The sequence below is a fragment of the Babylonia areolata genome, chromosome 26 (genome assembly GCF_041734735.1).
Source record: "Babylonia areolata isolate BAREFJ2019XMU chromosome 26, ASM4173473v1, whole genome shotgun sequence".
NCBI classification, from domain to species: domain Eukaryota; kingdom Metazoa; phylum Mollusca; class Gastropoda; order Neogastropoda; family Buccinidae; genus Babylonia; species Babylonia areolata.
This window is the reverse complement of record NC_134901.1, coordinates 32,490,160-32,512,748: the sequence shown is the minus strand read 5'-3', so window position 1 is coordinate 32,512,748 and position 22,589 is coordinate 32,490,160. Positions and strand designations below refer to the sequence as shown.

At 42.3% G+C, this 22,589-nt stretch overlaps 1 protein-coding gene across 1 annotated transcript in view; it reads right to left on the bottom strand.

Moving 5' to 3' along the window:
* Positions 1–1,878: 1,878 nt before the first annotated feature.
* Positions 1,879–22,589, bottom strand: part of LOC143300796 (uncharacterized) — a 56,743-nt gene continuing 36,032 nt past the window's right edge. Inside the window, exons 3-9 of the mRNA XM_076614726.1 lie at positions 18,380–18,550; positions 17,033–17,293; positions 13,435–13,543; positions 11,542–11,698; positions 8,716–9,017; positions 6,380–6,538; positions 1,879–5,326 (exon numbers count right to left, since the gene is read on the bottom strand). Of these exons, the coding sequence (XP_076470841.1) occupies positions 5,048–5,326; positions 6,380–6,538; positions 8,716–9,017; positions 11,542–11,698; positions 13,435–13,543; positions 17,033–17,293; positions 18,380–18,550 (1,438 nt within the window). The 3' untranslated portion in view covers positions 1,879–5,047. The remainder of the gene's footprint in view (positions 5,327–6,379; positions 6,539–8,715; positions 9,018–11,541; positions 11,699–13,434; positions 13,544–17,032; positions 17,294–18,379; positions 18,551–22,589) is intronic.

Here is a 22,589-nt window from a genome sequence, read left to right as displayed (position 1 = left end):
GAACTGTGGTTTGATCTTCTGTTGGTTGTCTTCAGGATGCCTTTTCTTACTTCATAGATAATGCTGTTCAAAAAAACGTAACGCAACAATGTTCAGAATGCAATGTAATATCATCGTACTATTCAAATAGGTTCGGTATGGCTTGTATACGATTATGTATGTCAAGTGACTTGTAAGTAACAGGCTTGCACAAGCAGAGCATGCTGCACATGCAAATTGTGAAGCATGTGGCGAAATGTCTCGTCTTTTTTTTGTGCGTGCTTGACATGGTTGCCATGTTTTTGATTGGGAATGCCCATGAACTGTGTATTCACACCATTGCAGTCTGTTGAATCAGATTTGAATGCAAAAATTCCAGTGCCAAAAATGCCCCGTCTGACTCCAGCACAACGAAACAACGCCATTGGCCGACGGCAGGCTGGATAATCTCAAGCTGATGTCGCACGACATTTCAACGTGGAACGAAGCACCATCAGTCGGCTGTGGGCCAGACTGGAAACCGGCGGTGTCACAGCAGACACGCAACGCACTGGACGACCTAGAGCGATGAGAGCAGCCTAGGACCGCTTTATTCGCCAACGACATCTGTGAAACCGCTTCCTTTCAGCCTCATCCACAGTCCAAGCACTGAATGGAGTGCCACATGTCCTCCGACCAGACCATCCGCAATCGGGTGCACGCAGTTGGCCTGCACGCTCGACGTCCAGTCAGAGGACCTGTCCTCACAAGGTGCCACCGCTTAGACCGCCACCAGTGGGCCACCGAGCATCACTTCTGAAGTCCGTCACTGGAACCACGAGCTATTCAGTGACGAATCACAATTCCTTCTGCAACATCACGACAGGAGACGACGAGTCTTCCGAAGAATGAACGAACGCTATGCAACAAACTGCGTTGACCTAGCACCTGCTCGTGGTGGTGGGGGTGTGATGGTCTGGGGCGCCATCAGCGTCAATGGACGTAATCAACTGGTGCAAGTCGACGGGGGTCTGAACGCCCAGCGCTATGTGACTGATATCATTCAGCCTCGTGCTCTCCCACATTTTTATGCAGGATAATGCCAGACCGCGCACGACACGTTATACGCAGACCTTCCTGGCTGTCAACAACGTTAACACGCTGTCATGGCCCTCACTGTCTCCAGATCTCAATCCAACTGAGCACATGTGGGACGAGCTGGACAGACGGCCAGCCGGGGCCAACACGCCAGAAAACTTGCAGGATCTTTTCCAAGGCACTCGAAAAGAAGTGGCATGCCATCCCACAACAAGTGATCACCCACCACATCAGATCCATGTCCCGCAGGTGCCGAGCAATCATTGCTGCCCAGGGCGGTCACACCCCCTACTGATTCTGACTTGGCTCGCAGCACAGTTATTGCCCAATTACCGCACCTTTGAAACTGAATGATTATGTCAAAAGAACAATCTTCACGGCATAACAAGTTTCGACATATTCGGTTCTTCGGGTTTTTTTGTTTTTGTTTTTATACATTTTTATTCCGATTGGCAAAATAAGAAAAGAAAAAAAGATCAGTTCAATGTAATGGGTTGTTGCCTTTCCTTTTTTGAACTCTATATGTATTGTTTCAGAATACTTGATGCATTTATCATGTTATTCACATCGTGGAGCGAAATATGCAGTGCGAGTCCGTCCGTGTTTGGTATGAATGCAGCCTTAATAACCGTTGTTACACACACACACACACACACACACACACACACACACACACACATATATATAATTATATATATATATATATATATATAGAGAGAGAGAGAGAGAGAGAGAGAGAGAGAGACAGACAGACAGACAGACAGACAGACAGACATAGTGATTAACAGCACATGTCTGCGACAGACCAAAATGATACAAATGTCAAACCAGGGTGTATATTTCACAAACATTGGAAATCAAAGAACATTACAGTAATGATATAGCAGATATAAAATGTAGAAAGGTTATCACTTGGATTATTCGACAAAGCTTTATAAGCAATCCACATCAAACACAATTCCATGCATCAAAATGAAAGAATGGACTGAAATACATAGCACTGCAACAGTAACTTACCTGTATGAAATATTTAATCCTTGATGATAATTGTCTTCTGTTTTTTCTGATCAGGTCAGTTGTAAGTTAGCAAATATTGCCACTCACTGTGTGACTGGCACGCGTGCCTGGTTCGTTTCTGTTCCTTGTTTTAACGGACTGACCATGCAGTCACATGGCACAAAGTAAACTAGGGCCAAAGCCACCGGTATTCCTCCTACCACCATACTGATTTCTCACCAATGTTCAGACAGTAATAAACGTCGAAATGTAGTTTCAGTTTCTTTGAAAATAAGTTGTCTGCTGGATCTGGAACTTCCCTCAAGGTTATAAAATATAAAAATGCGTATAACGTTTGTGATTACTTCTCTAGAGAAACCATTGTTGACTTTGCCTATGGAGAAACGTAACATATATATGCGCTGGCAGACGTGCCATTCTCTTTTTGGTGATCCCGTACCCTGACATGATAACTGTTTCCGGTACAGTCTTATGTACTGATATAATGCTTCACAAGAAATGACATACAGAATCAACCGTCCTTTTCACCGAAACAAGCAGTGGATGGACCTTGTCCGTATTTCACTTACGAGAAGAAGATGCATAAAGAGAAGTAGCAGACAAAACACAGAAATACTGAATATTACTAAAAATCAGAATAGAGGAAAGCATTTACACATGGAAATGTCATTTTAAATTAAAGTGATGTTCACTTCAAACACAAAGCCCTTCATAAAAAAGTGCATTCATGATAACGATCACGGACACAGGAGCAACTCAGTCTTAAAATGTGTTGAAACAAACAGGCTGGATAAGGATCTGCATCATGTACTACTACTACTACTACTACACACAGAGACAGAGAGAGAGAGAAAAAATAGAATGAGAGAAAGATACACAGACAGGCAGACTTACAGACAAACAAAGCGAAGAAGAGAGATAATTGAATTGATTTTCGAATGACATCACGTTTTCCCTGTGATAAGGCCAGGATGTTAGATGTAAGCATTGACACACTGATGTACAGAAAAGGCCGGCCTAGAAATCACTGAACTGTCTCCATTTCATACTGACGGATCCCAAGTGTTCTGCAAACCCAGTGGAGGTGACCATATCGCTTACCAGGGCTGTAAACAACATGAACTGAATTGTGAGCTTCTACTCTTGACACTACGGTGTGTTATTTAGGGTTATTAAACATATGTTGGTTTGGATATCGCCCCTTCAGCCGGGATTTATTAGTTCTACTGCCGTCTAGCCTAAAAATAGCCTGAGACAAAGGGAAAAATCCTTCAAAACAAGAAATCAAAACCTTTCCCGGACCACATGTGAAAAAAACAAACAATATCACACAGGACCTGAAATAATTATCCCAAAATTGGAAACCCAGACTGCAACTAACTATGATTCATCTTGGACAGGGATAGAAATAATACCACACTATTTGATCTTTCCGAGGTCATACTTCAGTCTGTGAGTATTCAGTTATGTACAAAAGCCTTGATATCAGCAAAGAACCTTGCACAATGAGCAGACGTGTGCACAAGTTACAAAGTATTATCATTAACAAGAACTCTCTAGACAATATCTGTCTTGCATTTCGACTCTTTGAGGCCACGGTTATGTACGATGAATAATGCAAGATACTCATGATGCTGTCACACAAGAGAACTTATAAAATGCAAATGATTGTGTATATTGTTTATGCAGAGTCCATGGTTGAGCATATAAAGGTCCCAAAAGCAAAGATCATTATCAAAATTTATAAAGAAAATGATGTTACTGATAATTCTTCAAATATCGATGATGCTGATGGTAATTTTATAGCGATCATGTAATTCATCAAGTTGATTATAAGAAGTTAACCGTCATTCTTGCTTTTACAGCCCAATAGTAATAAACGAATCAACCATGCTGTTTGTCACTTACAATTATGTTTCACTTATCAGTTATCCGTGGTTTTACAGACTAAAACATTCTATTCTGTAAATACACAAAAGGATTTTTTCTTGAATATGCAAATGCACTCGACTGTCATGTATTGATGATATAGGCTATCTGGATCAACAGTGAATTAATGTTATCCAATAAAAGAAATGTGATGTGAATAACTTCTTTATGTTTTGTTTGTATGTGTTTACACGAGGTTACAGCCAGAAACAGCAATACAGCAAGAGGAATTTAATGAAGATATTAGTACTTTCAGTTAAAAAGCGAGCAGTTAGTAACATTGGAAGGATTTTACTTAAGCCATAAATACTCATTTTTATATGAATGCGTGTAGAACCCACTACCCAAATACCCTTTCTAACAACCAAGTTACTCAACAGCTATCAAACTAACAAAATAAATAAACACAGTTCATCACACACGCACACACACACACACACATCAAAACCGTAGTATGAAAATGCTTCTTTGCCCAAATAAACAGGAAATATCTTTGTGATTCTTTTAGAATGGTCGTGTAAGTAACTGCTGTAATTCAATCAACAATTTCATTGCACTGTCAAGACAAATTACAGGGTAATATGGGACGTCCAGAACACATGAAATATCAACGATCGCCATGATACCAGCATAGTCACAAACTAACATCTCATTCCCATTTTTATTAGCTGTTTGGAGTACAGACAGCAATTTATTGCAACTGGAAGCAACATGACTGTCAGCTCTAAGTGACGAATACAACTTTTTGGATGGTAAAATTTATACCGACCAAAGTACTTTTAACGGAAGAAAATATTCTGGTTATGGCAAAATAAAATCTGAATTGCGGATTCCCCCCTCACCACGTCCCCCAGAACTACCCTTGAAGACTTTCCCCTTCAACTGCTGGTGCCATTCAAGTTATGTTTATAACAAGTGTTTTGACATTCATATTTATACTGAAAAGTGCTGCAGTGAATACCATGTGCTTTCTGTCTATCCAGTTAAATCATGGACTGAAACTGTTCTACGCTGTATCTATTTGTGAAATCAATTCAGTTCACTTTCAGCAAAGCAATATGAGCACAGCCAGCACGGCGCTAATCAAGCCGACAGCAGGAGCCAGGGACGGAGCTGAGTCACAGAGGTGGTCCACATCCTGTTGGCGGGGCGGGGTGGGGTTCTTGCTGAACTCGGGGTCCATGTCCCGGGCAAAGTGCGGGATGGTGACGGTCTCCACACGTTGGCTGGGGTCGTTGTGGTGGTTGCTGAAGATGGCCAGGAAAGGGCCTTTCTGGCGAAACTCCTCCACGTGGGTGCTGTACCACAGGGGGCCTTGGGTAGCCTGCCACACACAGGGCAACATGTCGCTACACTGATGCTACACTTAGGATTCTGATCAGCAGCAGGAGTGGATGGTTGGGAGGGTTCTGCCTTGTTGTTTCATAAGGAGGAAGGTGGCAGAATGGTTAAGACGCTCAGCTGCCAATACAGAGAGTCCGTGAGGGTGTGGGTTCGAATCCCGCTCTCGCCCTTTCTCCTAAGTTTGACTGGAAAATCAAACTGAGCGTCTAGTCTTTCGGATGAGACGATAAACCGAGGTCCCGTGTGCAGCACGCACTTGGCGCACTGAAAAAGAACCCATGGCAACGAGAGTGTTGTCCTCTGGCGAAATTACGTAAAATGAAATCCACTTTCATAGGTACACAAATATGTAAGCATGCACTCAAGGCCTGACTAAGCGCGTTGGGTTATGCTGCTGGTCAGGCATCTGCTCAACAGATGTGGTGTAGCGTGTATGGATTTGTCCGAACGCAGTGACGCCTCCTTGAGAAAGTGAAACTGAAACTGAAACTGTTTCATAAGTTATGTATGGACAAACAGACACACATGTCGAGAGGCGGACAGACACAAAGATAAAGAAACCACTTGATAGATTATATATATATATATATATATATATATATACTGTATCTAATGTTGTTCGGTATGCTGACAGAATAAAGCAGACAGCAAGGTAATAATTCCTAACTGGAAGTGGAATGGGGGAAAGGAGTTGGTTGCGGATAGTAATGCAAGCATCCCAAATCCTGCAGGTATCGGCTCGTCGCACGAGTGCCACTTTCAGACAGGCAGCATGACAAGTGAACGTCTGCTTCAGATGTACCATCACATGGACCTGTTCAGAGTCAGATACCAGTGACATGGAGACACAGGTGAAATGGGTGCTTTTTTAGCACACGCACCGCGACATAGCCAGCCGACTTACATCTGAGCTTCGGGGGGAAGAATAATGAACATGCGGACAATGAGACAGACAGACAGACAGAGAAAGAAAAAGAGGTAGACAACACAAACAGAAAGCTTTGTGATATATTCCAAATGCACGGTTACTGACTTGCATGATGAATGTGTCGTTCTGCATGCTAGGGTGCAGGATGTAACTGCCAAATTCTCCGTACTGCAGCCTCAGTTTGCCGCTCTCGTTCCGGCTGACTACCACGTCGCCAAAGGCGTAGTTCCTGTAGGTGCCTTCGTAGTCCTCTATAGGGCGGATCTGCGGACACAGCACGTTCTCGTCATGATATTACAAACGATAGCAGAGGACACACACACACACACACACACACACACACACACACACACACACACAGCCGATAATAGAGCGCGCACACACACACACACACACACACACACACACACACACACACACAGCCGATAGTAGAGCACACACACACACACACACACACACACACACACACACACACACAACCGATAGCAGAGGACACACACACACACACACACACACACACACACACACACGCACACACACACAACCGATAGTAGAGGACACACACACATACACACACAACCGATAGTAGAGGACACACACACACACACACACACACACACGCGCGCGCGCGCGCGCGCGCACACACACACACAACCACGCACGCACGCACGCACACACACACACACACACACACACACACACACACACACACTCTGTCTCTCCTTCCCTCTGCTCATTGACTCTACTCAGGCCAGCATCTCCGATCTGAAGGCATGGATGACTGAAGACAGGCGAAAATTAAATGAGGGTAAAACTGAAATCATGATTATCACCCCACAAAGACTTTGCCACTCAGTCTCTCTTCCTTCCTCAGTCTCCCTCAGTGGCCCCCACATTCCTCTTTCCTCTTCCGTCCGCAGTCTTGGTGTCATACTGGTTACTGGTTACTGGTTTGTGTCCGTGTTGAAGCCCTTTGGAACTTGTTCACAGGTCTTCTCACTAATACAACTGAAAAGGCATACGTGGTGCAAGATGTCGACAGTGACTAATAATAGCAATCTGGGTCAAATTTTGCAGGGAGCTCCTTCCAGTGTGCGTCGAGCCTGTTCTTGAAAGTACTGACTGATGGGGCTGTGACCACACTGTCTGGCAGGCTGTTCCAGGTGGCGGTTACGCACTGAACAAAGAAACTGCTTGTGATGTTGAGTCTGCAGTGTGATCTGTCCAACTTCAGGCTGTGCCCTCTGGTATCTCTGCCTTGGAAGTAGCTGATGTGGGGGCGGCTGGTCAAGTACAGGCCATGCGTGTATTTGTACATGTCGATCATATCCTCCCTGAGGCAGCGGTGCTCAAGACTGGGCAGGTTCAGTGCAGCAAGGCAATCTGGATACGGCTTGTCCTTCATATTCGACCAGTCTCTTTCCTATTAGCAGCATGTTGCAAACATATGCAAACTGTGTTACTATGAAATTAGCAGAATTCATCCATTCGTCATCTCCTGACTGAAGATGCAGCCAAAACTCTCCTCTGTGTCTTTGTGCTGTCCCGCCTGGATTATTGTAATTCCCTACTTGTCGGTTCACCCAGCTACCCCATTGCTATGCTTCAGAAAGTCCAGAACTATGCTGCTCGTCTTGTCTTTCGTTCCTCTAAATTTGATCACATCTCTCCTCTACTTCATGCTTTACACTGGCATCCACTACAAGAAAGAATAATTTACAAAGTCGTATCTCTTTGTTTCAAGTCCATTGATGTTATCTTTCTGATCTCATTCATCCTTACACACCCTCACGCCCACTCCGCTCTTCTTCTGGTACACGCATGCTTAGGATCCCTCTTGCTCAAACCAAAACATATGGCCAACACAGTTTTTCATACCAAGCCCCCATTCTTTGGAATCAACTTCCTCAGCATCTCAGTCACTCTTCTTCGCTGCAGTCTTTCAAATCCAGTCTGGAGACTTTTCCCCTCCTGAATAATTCTCAACAGCTCTTCCCTTTCCAGTAAGATCTAAAATGCTTATTAGCGAGTGAGTGAGTTCTGATAGTTTCAGAATTTGTTGTTTGTATTTTTGATTGTCTACTATATTGGTGCTCTGACTTTTGTGTGTGTGTGTGTGTGTGTGTGTGTGTGCGTGTGCGTGTGCTTGTGTGTGTTGTGGGTGTATGTGTGTGTGTCTGTGAGGGGGGGGGCGGCTGGGGGAAATAATTTTTTTGATAATATTTGTTATCTTGTGCATAAAACGCAAGCAAAGGGAACTAACTTCTGCAGTATTTCTGAGTGTGGACATGCGTGTCAATTTGGAGGGAGAAAACAGGTCAAGGCTGTAACGTGCCATAGATTGAATGGGCTAACGAGTCCACGCAAGGTGTAAAAAAAACAAAAAAACAAAAAACAACAACAACAGAGAAAGAAATAACATCAAATAAAATGTCTCCCACCAGTTCGTCCTCTCTGCCGGCGTATCCCGGTCGGGGATAATGGGAAGTGGCCGAAGAGTCCGCTTCCTGAGTCAGCTCTGTCATCTTGGACATGACGTCACAGACATCCTCGATCTCTATCCAGGGCTCTCCGTGCAGCAGCAAGTCCAGGGCGAACATGTTGACCAGAACCTTGGCGGCGTAGGCACTAGCCCCGGCCTGCCCCGTGAAGGCCGTGAAGGCGCCCACCTGACGGGAGGGAAGGATGGTGCTCAGCGATTCGTAGCCTGGCAGCGAACCGTCCTGGGACATGAAGGAATAGCCTGCAAAAAACACGGTGCGTGCTAAGGCAGTAAATATTGACTTTCAGATGGGATGAAATAACTAAGTTTTATGGATATCAATTGATGACACTGTGAATTCTACATGTAAAAATCCTGTTGATGGTAATATCCAGCCGTTGCCATGGAAGCCGGCCTTCAGTAGTCAGTGGTTACTTTTCCAGTTGGAATAAACTGAATACGTAAGGTATCAAAGTATGTTATTCACTGGTTTTAGTGTATCCGCAAATATTGTTTACCAACCCAGGAAGGGGCAGAGAAAATGGTGACTAATGGAGAAAACAGCGAATGGTGAAGGACATGGGAAGGGGCTGTATACGTAAGAACGTTTGCTTTGTGTTTCATTTTAGCTTTTCGCTGGATATACTCCGATCAAATTTGATACATGTATACTGTAATTTGGTTAGGAAATGAAATGAAAAGTTAGTTTAGATAAAGTGAAGTATCCTGAGAACTACCCTCAGTCATTTGAAACACTGATTGGATACAGTTGTTGTTTTGTTGTTTTCGGGAAAAAGCATAAGAGCACGCATTCAGAACTGAAAAAATCCCTGTCAGTAATTAAAATGAGATAAATCAGCTAACAATTTTACACATACAACTCATTCGCGTTACCCTCTCCCTTCATGGACATGACAAGACATGTTTCATTCCAAGAAACTCCGTGTTACGTATTTCATGTAATAGTATGAAACATGAAAATACTGGCATTGTGCTAGCAATAATTTCAATGTCCATTTCAAGACGTCGCAGAAGTGATACATATACAGGAAAAACTATCAGTCCGTCAAGCAACATAAAAAGATGAATTAAGTCTTCATTATTAGACACTTGAAGAAATGAAAGAGTATTTCTAATTTCTAATCAGTTAAAATGTGTTCACAGGGAGTTTACAAATAAGAAAACTCAAAAGGAGGAAGATCATAATTCGTTTATCGTACGTAGTCTTGAGGAAAATGATTCACCGGATCACTAGACAAATGTTTTTATAACAGTTAATGGAATTTCAAAACATTTGATTTTTTCAGTAAAAGTTTAGCAAGTATATTTTTCTTGCTTCTTCAAAAAGGCAGTGGAACTCATCCTTCTGCAAGATGTCAACAGTCATACTTTGTACAACGTCTGTCTTCATGAGGGATATTTTGATATTCACCAATTTGACAGGAAGTCTGTGGTTCGACATTCTGAATTTCGCAGATGTACAAGTTTGTATTTCTGGCAAAACTGTAAAATAATTTTCAAAGGAAAGCATGCCCTCCTACGGTTTATAATCACTAGAGTACTAGTCTCATACAGAGTTGGTCTTTTGAACTCTTTTAACACATGTATAACTGAACAAAGCACGAGAAATGTAAGGATGAAGCTGCTAACTTTAAAAACCACTTAATATAGTGTGTGTGTGTGTGTGTGTGTGTGTGTGTGTGTGTGTGTGTGTGTGTGTGTGTGTGTGTGTGTGTGTGTGTGTTTCACAACTTAAAAAAAAGGAGAAAAAACCCTGCCTTTTGCTTGGATTTCATAATTAAAGGTAAAAGGTCCCACGACCTTTTACGGCCACTGTGTCTTGGGCTCGACATAGGAAGGCGGCGACCAATCGTCTCCTTCCGCCGTTTGAACTTCCCTATCCGGCCATGCACCATTCAAACACGGGTGGATTGAGGAAACTCGGTGTTATTTGCCTTCTCAAGGAAACATCACAATGACAAAGCGGGGCCTCGAATCATGATCACTTGTATACGTAGATACTGAAGTCAAACGCCTAACTGATTCTACAAACGGCCCCCGTCTTTTTTTTTTGTAAATACAAATGATGATTATTACATATCATAATGATATGATAATAATAGTTGTAGGAAATGCACTCATATGGCACTGAAACTAGTGTGGAGACAAATCAAAGCGCTTGCACCTAAGTCGTTCACTTGTGAGCATAGCTGTGATTCAAATGGATGAAAGTAAACAAAACAAAAGCATAAATATATACAAATTCATGTATATTGGCAGCTATTGAAAAGGCTGTAGACGGCCATGGGGAGGGATGGAGAGAAGGAAGGGGGAATTACTTCGATAAGAGGTGTGTTTTGATTAAGACAAGACTTTAAACAGATGGGTTAGAGATCTGACGAACCAAACACACACACACACACACACACACACACACACACACACACACACACACACATGCACGCACGCACGCACGCACGCACGCACACACATTCTCTCTCTCTCTCTCTCTCTCTCTCTCTCTCTCTGTCAAAAAAAAAAACCCACACACACACGATCTTACACGCATACACACACATACACACACGTGCGCGCGTGCACACACGCATTAACAAGCACACACACACACACATACACACACACACGCACGCACATACACACACACACAAACACACACAAACACACACACACACACACACACACACCTTTCTCTCATAATTCGGAAGTAGACTCACAACTGTAGAAAGATTAAATGAAAAAAAAAAAAAATAAAAAGATTCCATACCTCGATACTGCCCCTTGATCCAGCCCAAAGCGTTGCTCTCTCTAGTATAGGAGACCTGAGTGGTGGGCTGGGTGAAGCCGGAAGTACGTGGGTTGAGGTCATTGGCACGGGTCTGCACGGGCGTAAAGGTGGACTGGATGGCCTTCTCCCTGACCAGCTGAAATCAACAGCAATCTGCATCTTTGTAGTCTGCCAGTGATTCAGAAATCAACAGCCTGGATATCATAATCAAACAGCAGCCTGCATCTTTATAGCTTGTCTGACATTGATATAATCCAGCAAAATATTCATCTTTACACTCTGATATGATATTAGAATCAATCAGCAGCCATAGTCTTTATATTTTCACATTCATCTGGACCCGCTAGTAACTTCATGTCATCAGCTTGCAGATCAATTGTAAGTGACCTGAATTAGCGTTCATATTACATGCCATTTGCACATAATCACAGCAAGGGCTTCAGTGTGGTGTTTGTAGACGAAATAAAGACTGAATTTTTGTATATTTTAAGCATAAAGGTTCACAATCTCTTGACATTGGGAAATTCATTTTGATGGAAACACACGTTAACTATGAAAGGGTTAAAGCGGTGTACAAAACTAGAATCATAATAAACCAAGTACGCACAATCAAAGCTAATACTTGGTTAAATTCAGTAACACAAAGACATTGCCCATTAATCTGAAAACATAGAGACTTTGAATTGTGTTTTTTTTTCGGCCAATGAAGAAGTCATGTGAAGCACTTTAAAAAGGTGAACGTAAAGGAAAAGAGAAGGAAAGATAACAAAGATGTGTGCCATGAACCACATAAACTGAGGTAATAAAAAAAGACAGAAAATATAGTAAAGCTTAAATGCGGCAGGTATATGTCATTAAAAGAAAGGAGGAAGAAAAGAAACGAAAGCATTAGGAAATAAAGAAAGAAAGAGAAATAAACACTATCTCAACAACAACAACAACAACAACAACAACAAGAGAGGCAAGGTCTTCAAGACTCACTTGTGATACACTTAAAAAAATCCAAGCTTTTTATGTATTGAGTATAATTTCAAAATGTAATGTTTAAGATGAGAAAGATCAGTTTAAAGCAAAATAAGTCCCCTAGCATTAATTACAGAGTAATTTCCCTTTTTTACTATCTGCACCAAAACGTTTGCAAAATGATTAAAACTTCCATGCTTAGCAAAAGAAGTTCCTGTTTGAACAAAAAATGATAATAATGACTGCTCTTGTTGTTGGGTCAGAATATCAGATCAAAGTGCCAAGTTTAGAGAATACAAAAAATATACATATAACAGTAAATGCAGTTTGCATATAATTAGGCTTCATATTTGATTTTTTTGTGCCCATCCCAGAGGTGCAATATTGTTTTAAACAAGATGACTGGAAAGAACTGAATTTTTCCTATATTTATGCCTAATTTGGTGTCAACTGACAAAGTATTTGCAGAGAAAATGTCAATGTTAAAGTTTACAACGGACACACAGACACACACACACACACACACACACACACACACACACACACACACACAGAGAGAGAGAGAGAGAGAGAGAGAGACAACCGAACACCGGGTTAAAACATAGACTCACTTTGTTTACACAAGTGAGTCAAAAATCTGCCTGATATTTCGATTTTTTTTTTTTTTTTTTTTTTTTTTTTTTTAAATCAAGTCCTTCTTTGTTTACCATCAACTTGCATATTCGTTTCTTTGGTTCTGTGCCTGGGAGAAAAGAGAGACAAACGACTGACAGAAAGGCTGCAGCCTGAAGGTTATAAAATGTAAAGACGAATAATCGCGTGTGCTCAGAAACAATATCCCGTAGTGTGTACTGTGGATCGTAATCAAACCTGTGCACCGGCAGCCCGTAAAGTGGTGGCATGACTGACCTGTTGGTTGTTCAAAGTCTTGCCGCCACTCAAGATAAAGTGCATCCACTTGGACATGTCGCTAGCTGAGGCACATACTGATGTCGCTGCCGCCACCACCTCCTGCCCTCTGCAACCACCACCCACTTTTTTTTTACCCTTTTTTTGTTCATATCCATCAAGCTTGTGTATGAGGGAAAAATTAAAAGTTTAACACATGTGCTGTACAATACAGTTACCAACCAGTATGGATTTAACTTCATTTCACACAGGTATCTTCCGTGTACAAGAAGCATTCAGGTGAAATGACAGTACAATATCGGCAATAATATATAAAGCAGACCAAACGGTAACACTGTCCCGATTTTTAATACAGTAGAATATATCAGACTATGTGACAATAGCGTGCACTAGAATAATGTTTCAAACAACATTTTCAAACCGTGATTTCCCGCAAATTTCATGCAAGGGTACCGTTTTCTAGTAAATATTATGACTACCATGTCCAGCGATTGCAGACATCTTTCGACTTAATAACACCACCCACATCATCATAGTCATCGTCAGTGGTTAGAAGAACAGGACAATGCAGTCACCTTTAGTGGTCAACAGAATAGTACAGTGCACCCTTTGTGGTCAGTAGAACAGGAGAATGTAATCACTTTTAGTAGTAGTAGTAGTAGTAGTAGTAGAACAGGACAGTGCAGTCATCATTACTGGTCAGCAGAATAGGACAATGTCGTCATCTTTAGTGGTCAGTGGAACAGGACAATGTGATCATCTTTAGTGGTCAGTAGAACAGGACAATGTGATCATGGTTAGTGGTCAGTGGAACAGGACAATGTGATCATGATTAGTGGTCAGTGGAACAGGACAATGTGATCATGGTTAGTGGTCAGTGGAACAGGACAATGTGATCATATCTAGTGATCAGTGGAACAGGACAACGTGATCATCTTTAGTGGTCAGTGGAACAGGACAAGGTGATCATGGTTAGTGGTCAGTGGAACAAGACAATGTGATCATGGTTAGTTGTCAGTAGAACAGGACAATGTGATCGTCTTTAGTGGTCAGTGGAACAGGGTAATGTGATCATCTTTAGTGGTCAGTAGAACAGGACAATGTGATCATCTTTAGTGGTCAGTGGAACAGGGTAATGTGATCATCTTTAGTGGTCAGTAGAACAGGACAATGTGATCGTCTTTAGTGGTCAGTGGAACAGGGTAATGTGATCATCTTTAGTGGTCAGTAGAACAGGACAATGTGATCGTCTTTAGTGGTCAGTGGAACAGGGTAATGTGATCATCTTTAGTGGTCAGTAGAACAGGACAATGTGATCATCTTTAGTGGTCAGTGGGACAGGACAATGTGATCATCGTTAGTGGTCAGTGGAACGGGACAATGTGATCGTGGTTAGTGGTCAGTGGAACAGGACAATGTGATCATCTTTCGTGGGCAGTGGAACAGGACAATGTGATCATATTTAGTGGTCAGTGGAACAGGAAAATGTGATCATCTTTAGTGGGCAGTGGAACAGGACAATGTGACCATATTTAGTGGTCAGTAGAACAGGACAATGTGATCATGGTTAGTGGTCAGTGGAACAGGACAATGTGATCATGATTAGTGGTCAGTGGAACAGGACAATGTGATCATGGTTAGTGGTCAGTGGAACAGGACAATGTGATCATATCTAGTGATCAGTGGAACAGGACAATGTGATCATCTTTGGTGGTCAGTGGAACAGGACAATGTGATCATGGTTAGTGGTCAGTGGAACAAGACAATGTGATCATGGTTAGTTGTCAGTAGAACAGGACAATGTGATCGTCTTTAGTGGTCAGTGGAACAGGGTAATGTGACCATATTTAGTGGTCACTGGAACATGAAAATGTGATCATGGTTAGTGGTCAGTGGAACAGGACAGTGTGATCATATTTAGTGATCAGTGGAACAGGACAATGTGATTATCGTTAGTGGTCAGTGGAACAGGACAATGTTTAGTGGTCAGTGGAACAGGACAGTGCAGTCATTAGTACTGGTGGATAGAACAGGACAATGTGATCATCTTTAGTGGTCAATAGAACAGGACAGTGCATTCAGCTTTAGTGGTCAGTAGAACAGGACAGTGCAGTCATGATTACTGGTGGGTAGAACAGGACAATGTGATCATCTTAAGTGGTCAGTGGAACAGGATAATGTGAAAATCTTTAGTGGTCAATAGAACAGGACAGTGCATTCAGCTTTAGTGGTCAGTAGAATAGGACAGTGCAGTCATTATTACTAGTGGGTAGAACAGGAGAATGTAATCATCTTTAGTGGTCAGTGGAACAGGACAATGTGATCATCTTTAGTGGGCAGTGGAACAGGACAATATGATCATCTTTAGGGGTCAGTGGAACAGGACAATATGATCATCTTTAGTGGTCAGTAGAATAGGACAATATGATCATCTTTAGTGGTCAGTGGAACAGGAAAATGTGATCATCTTTAGTGGTCAGTGGAACAGGAAAATGTGATCATCTTTAGTGGTCGGTAGAACAGAACCGTGCAGTCAGCTTTAGTGGTCTCTGGAATAGGGCAGTGCAGTCATTATTACTGGTCAGTAGAACTGGACAGTGCAGTCATTGTCAGGGGCTTAGCAGAACAGGTAGAGCAGTCATCTTTAGTGGTCAGTGGAACAGAACAGTGCAATCAGTTTAGTGGTCTGTAGAGCAGGACAGTATGGTCGTCTTTAGTGGTCAATGTAACAGGACATTGCAGTCACCTAAGTAGAACAGGACAGTGCAGTCATAATGAGTGGTTAACAGAACAGGACAGTGCATTGATCCTTAGTGGTCAGTAGAGCAGGACAGTGTAATCACCTTTCATGGTCAGTAGGTCAAGACAGTGCAGTCATCATTGATGATCAGTAGAACTAAATAGTCATCTTTTGTGACCAGCAGAACTAGACAGGATATATATATATATATATATTTTTTTTTTTTTTTTTTTTTTTTTTTTTACTGCTCAGCAGGTTGGTCAATTTTACTGGTCAGTAGAATATGACAGTATGGTCAATATAACTCAGTTTCAGTTTCCCAAGGAGGCGTCACTGCGTTCGGACAAATCCATATACACTTGTGACACGACATCTGCCTGGCAGCAGCATAACCCAACGCGCTGATGAGGACTTGAGTGCATGCATATACATTTGTGAACGTACTTGAGTGGATTTTTTCATCGGAACCTTGCCAGAGGGGAACACTTCTGTTGCCATGGGGTTCTTTTCCAGTGGACAAAATGCATACTGCACACAGGACCTCGGTTTATCGTCTCATCCTAATGACTAGATGCTCATTTTTTTCCGGTCAAACTTGGGAAAAAGGGCGAGAGCGGGAATCCAGACCCTCACGGACACTGTACTGGCGGATACGCATCTTAACCATTCTGCCACGTTCCTCCTAGATGAAACTCAATATTACTCATCAACAGAATATGCCAGTATGGTCATCTATAATTAAGGTCAGTAGAAGTGGATCAGTCATATTCTTTTGCCAATAGAACAGGAACTACGGTGATTGAATGGGTCATCTTATAAGACAAACAAGCAAGGAAAATAAAACCAGTCGGCACTAACTTATATGCATCCCAGGGAACTGGGTGGTGATTTCCACGGAACTTGAGATAAGGTGGAGCCACGCGACTGCTGTCCTGGGCGTCCGTGTGCACAAACCCAGCGTTGGACATGCCTAGAGGAGTGAAGATGTGCTGACGCATTAATTGGTACCACGTTTCACCGCCCAGAGCGCGTGCAGCATCCTCTGCCAGGGAAAACAGTACCTCATTGTAAACGGTTTCGTCTCGGAATTGCCTGACTTCTGGTGCGAAGCGGAGATTCCTGTAAGCATACAAAAACAGGATCGTGCAGATAGAACAGCACGCACCAATTGTCTCTTAAATGGTTGTCCAGATGCAGAAAAGTGTCCACTTTTTTTTATAGATTGAAACAGATTAACTTGTTTTGGTGTGGTACGTCTTCCACCTGAGAAAAGCTGGTTAAAAATAAAGGCGTTTGTTATCGTTCATGTGCGTTCCCAACAGCCCTCTTGAATGGCACTTTGCAGGCATAACAATATCCATGGTCTGGCCTCTCTGAACTGTACCAGTGCTCACAACATGTCACGGTGCTGCCTGACCTGTGTTCATATGTGCATTATTCAAATTGTATATTTATATATGTGCATATATATATATATATATATATATATATATATATATGTGTGTGTGTGTGTGTGTGTGTGTGTGTGTGTGTGTGTGTGTGTGAGAGAGAGAGAGAGAGAGAGAGAGAGAGAGAGAGAGCAAACTTACATGTATTGTATTCAAAGTTTTTTTTGCTTCTTAATCTTTTCATGTGTCTTTCATATCCGCTAACAGAATTTGACGAAGCCCCAAGAAGAAGGTGAACATTTTGTTCAAAGGATCAAAAGACACCGTTACGGCGCCTGTTTTGTTTGTGCATGAATTTATCTACCCTGGGGAATAGCTTTGTGAGGTATGATGCCAACAAGCAAGTAAGAGAGTGTTTACTTTTGATTATTTTTCTATTTCTAGCTTCTTATCTTAAATGTATTTGCATATTACTGGTTAACCAAGCATTATTTCTTTCAGTTTCATTTTTTGGAACTGCTCTCAGTATTCATTGATAATCTTCCACAGCCCTGAAGGTCTTTCACAGTTTAGACCTGTGGACAGAACAAAGAGAGTAGAGAGATAGACGGATGATGGCGGCGGGGACAGAGAGAGAGAGACAGACAGACAGACAATGTGGCCCAGACTGACTGTGGCGTATCTATAAGGCCCATTTTAACAGGGACAGAGGAGAAAACGAGATAATAGTTATGACGAGAAAGAGTGGAAGAAAAAACTGTTATGGGAAAGGACGTGAAGCATAACCATGAAAAAGAGGGACAGACAGACAACTGACTGCATCAGCCTGTAACGGTCCATGCCCTTGGCGACAGCCACGATGTCCATGTTGCTAAGGCCTGTGCGCATGCCCAAGATGTCCTTGAGGTTGATTCTCTGGGTGCGGAAGTGTCCGGGCAGGTGATAGGTGGAGCCTGTGATCTGGTGCACCGGGCTGTCCATGGTGTGGCTGTCATCACACACACACACACATGTAAATAATGAGTTATTATACCAAATGAATCATACAGAAATCTTCAGTTGCGTGAGTGTTTTTTTTTTTAAATTTGGTTTTGTGTGGGGTTTTTTTTCTTCTTTTTTATGTGCGTGGTTTTTGTTGTTTGTTTTTTTGTTTTTTGTTTGTTTGGTTTTTTTGTTTTTTTTTTGGAGGGCACGTGCTTCCGTGTGTGTGTGTGTGGGTGGAGAGGAGTATTGATGGGAAGGCGGGGGGCTTGGGAACGAACTGTAAAGCGTTTTGAGCAGTATTTCTGGAGAAATGCGCTATATAAATGTCCATTATTATTATTATTATTATTACTTTCGTCTTCTTCATCTTCATCTTCTTCTTCTTCAGCATTTCCAGGCCATGTTCAGACGGTCAGCAGTCCGCTGGAGGTCAGTAGCCGTTCCCCACAACTTGTCCTGCAGCGCTGCGGGACTGAGCCAGATCTGGCGCCTCAGCTCTTTGTGCAGAGGGCAGTCTTGCGGGACATGGGCTGGAGTCTGAGGAGCGGTGTCACACAGACATTGGACTGCGTGGGAAATTTTTAGTTTGTAGAGATGGGAAAGCAGCTGGCAGTGGCCTGTGCGCAGTCTGAGTATGATATACAGGAATAACACTCGACAAATACATAAAGAAAGTATTCTGTTTAACAATTAATGGAAGAATAAATTTCCACCTTAAATCCAATAGTTTACTTGTCAATGAACAAAAAACAAAAGCAAAAAAACAATAACATAAGATCAGATTAGCATTCAATTAAACAAAAAAAAACAAAAACAAACAACAAACAAACAAAAAAACAACAACCAAAAAACAAAAAAACAAAACAAAAACAAAAACACACACTTCATTATATTGTTGTTTCGTTGACTTCCAGGAGGCTTTCGAGGCAATGTTTCTCAACGTATGGCAAATTGGGATAAGATGACAACGATTTGCACGAAAGAAAACAATGTATGGCCTCAGTGTCTTTTAGCACGAAACGTTCCAACATCTTTATCGATGAAAGATTGAACAGGTGATGATTCACCTTGCTTGAATGATAGTAAAAGTAAGATGGAAACACTATTCTTTGTATGTATATGAATGGCCATGCTGTCAACAGCCAAAACTGGCCTTCAAAACAAAACAGGTACACGTGCTTTGCTAGAGGTAACAACATATCAACAAAGATAAGACAAAAGTATTGATCTTTACAACAACAACAAAAAAGAAAGAAAAAAAAAGACCCAAAGATTCCGATTTATTTCAAATTTGGACAAAGCATTCTAGTAACAACTGACATACAAATATCTTAGTGCACATGTTCACGAAAATTAAAAAAGTTCTAAAACAGGAGAATTTTGGAAGACATGCCAACAAAGCACTGAAATAGATACCGCTCTGTTACGCCCCATATTGTCAGTTTGCGACAATCTGAGCAGGCCTCGTTCCCTGTGTATTTGTATTTCTATTTGTATTACTCTTTTTGTCACAACAGATTTGTCTGTATTCGGGCTGCTCTCCCCCAGGAGAGCGCGTCGCTACACTGACAGCGCCACACATATTTTGGCATTTTTTCTGCCTGCAGATTTTTCATTTGTTTTCCTAAGTGGATTTTTCTACAGAATTTTGCCAGGGACAACCCTGTTGTTGCACTGGGTTCTTTTACGTACGCTAAATGCATGCCACACACGGGACTTCGGTGCGTGCGTGCGTGCGTGCGTGTGTGTGTGTGTGTGTGTGTGTGTGTGTGTGTGTGTGTGTGTGTTCAATTCATTTAATGTCTATCCACATTAAGTGATATTAGACACACACAAAAAAGGGGGGGAGGTGTGTGTGTGTGTGTGTGTGTGTGTGTGTGCGTGCGTGCGTGCGTGCGTGCGTGAGTGCGCGTGTGTGTGTGTGTGTGTGTTCATTTTTTAGTTAGCGTCTTTCCACTATTAGTGATACTAGACGATTAAAAAAAAAGGGGGGGGGGGGGGGGGTTAGGGTCTAGAGGAGAAGTCAGAAAAGGTAAAAAAACCGACTAAAAATGAGTAACTAAAATGCAATTGAATTTAACAGTAACAATTCAATAATGATAATAATTACAAAAACCATGAACACAAAGTACATTAAAGGAATGTAGAAACAGGTCTTTGAATTAATGCCTTTGAAAGTTCGACCTTTAACCTCGTTAGAAATAATTTTCCAAAAATCGTCCACAGAATAGGTATTCTCTGTGAAACACTTCGACAAGAAGGTGCGTAACTGCTGACAGTGAAACAAACAATGATGCAAGCCAAACTGCTCACCACAGATGCATATAACATCTTTACAATATTTCGTCTTCAGCGCGTCAAGTTTTATACAGAAGAAAGTAGAGTTGATCAATCTTGTATAGTAAGCTGATGGATTCGGTACCTTTTCTTCAATAATGACATTATGCTTGACTGAGGGGGGCTTCTTCTCTGAAGACCTTGTACTGTCCAGCTCTCCATAGAGTTTCTTATCACTGAGACATGGGTAAGCCATTGACTTTCAGGAACAGTCTGAATGACGTTCGGGAAAGACCGAGTGATACTGGGAAAGACTAGACTCTCGGGTTCCGTGGGCTGGCAGCCCCCTTACCCTTAATCAATAGCTACAAGATGTTCAAAGAAGAGATGCTCCCAGGATTAACCGAAAGGGGGAGAGAATGATGAATCCATCGGCGCCAACAGAATCACGACAGGATACGGTAAACGGACTACGATTTCAGAACTGATGGAATTCCCATGTGTCTGTGGGCGGAAATTCTCCACTGAGCGTGGCATGAAGATCCACAGGACCAAAAAGGGTTGTGTGAAGAATCTGACGAATGCTCAGCAGCGCACTGCACCAGCAGATAAGACGCCGGAAAACCAAGGCCAGGATTCAAACCACAGTGCCAAGGACATCCACGCTGATAACTCAGACGAATCAGTCGTACAAGTCTTGATGCCAAACGCCAGAAACTTAACTTACTACCTGCAATTGCAAAAACGGAATGGGAAGAGTTGGACCAGAAAATAGTACGAAAACTTGATGTGCTGATAGGAAAGAGCACATTGGAACACAAGTTAGCCTCCTACGGAGATATCGTGTATGCAACCTGTTGGGAAACCTATAGAATGAAAGAACCAAAGACAAAAACACCTTCTCAAAAATCCAAGCGACAACGAGAAATGCAAAAAGAAAGCTCAAGAAAACGATGAAGACAGCTTCAGAATTTGAGAAGCAGGGGCTACAGAAACTTTGGAAAGACCTGAAAGCAAAGCACAGTGCCTTCAGTAAAGCAAAATCAGCAAGGAGGAAAAGGAACAAAAAGAAGAAGGCACAAGACTGCTTCTTCCGAGACCCCTTTCAGTTCGCCAGGAAACTGTTCGAGCAGCCCAAATCAGGGACACTCACAGTGGACAAAGAAACACTCAGGAAAACGTATTCTGATCCGCAAAGCAAGAAACCACTAGATCTCAAGGGTGTGGTTCATCCCAGGAAACTAAAGAAGATGTTTAGCAATAAACCACCAACCCTTGAGGAAGTACAGAAAGTGGTCAAGAAAGGCAGGGCCAAATCATCACAAGGGCCAAACGGAATACCATACCTGCTGTACAAGAAGTGTCCTGAAGTCCTTGAGTGGTTCCACAGAGTGATAAGATCAGCATAGAGGAACCTGAAGATCAGCAACCAGTTGATGATAGCTGATGGCGTGTACATCCCGAAGGAGCAGAATTCAATTACCTTCAGCCAGTTCAAATCAATATCGCTCCTGAATGTCGAAGGAAAAATCTTCTTCTCTGTCATGGCTGCAAGACTGACAAAATACCTCATAGAAAATGAGTACCTTGATGTGTCAGTCCAGAAAGGTGGCATCCCATGAGTTCCTGGCTGTGTTGAACATGCCACAATGATTTGGGATGCAACCCAAAGAGCAAAGGCAGAGAAAAAGAACCTTGACGTGGTATGGCTGGATCTGGAAAATGCGTATGGGTCAGTTCCTCATGAGATGATCCAAATTGGCTCT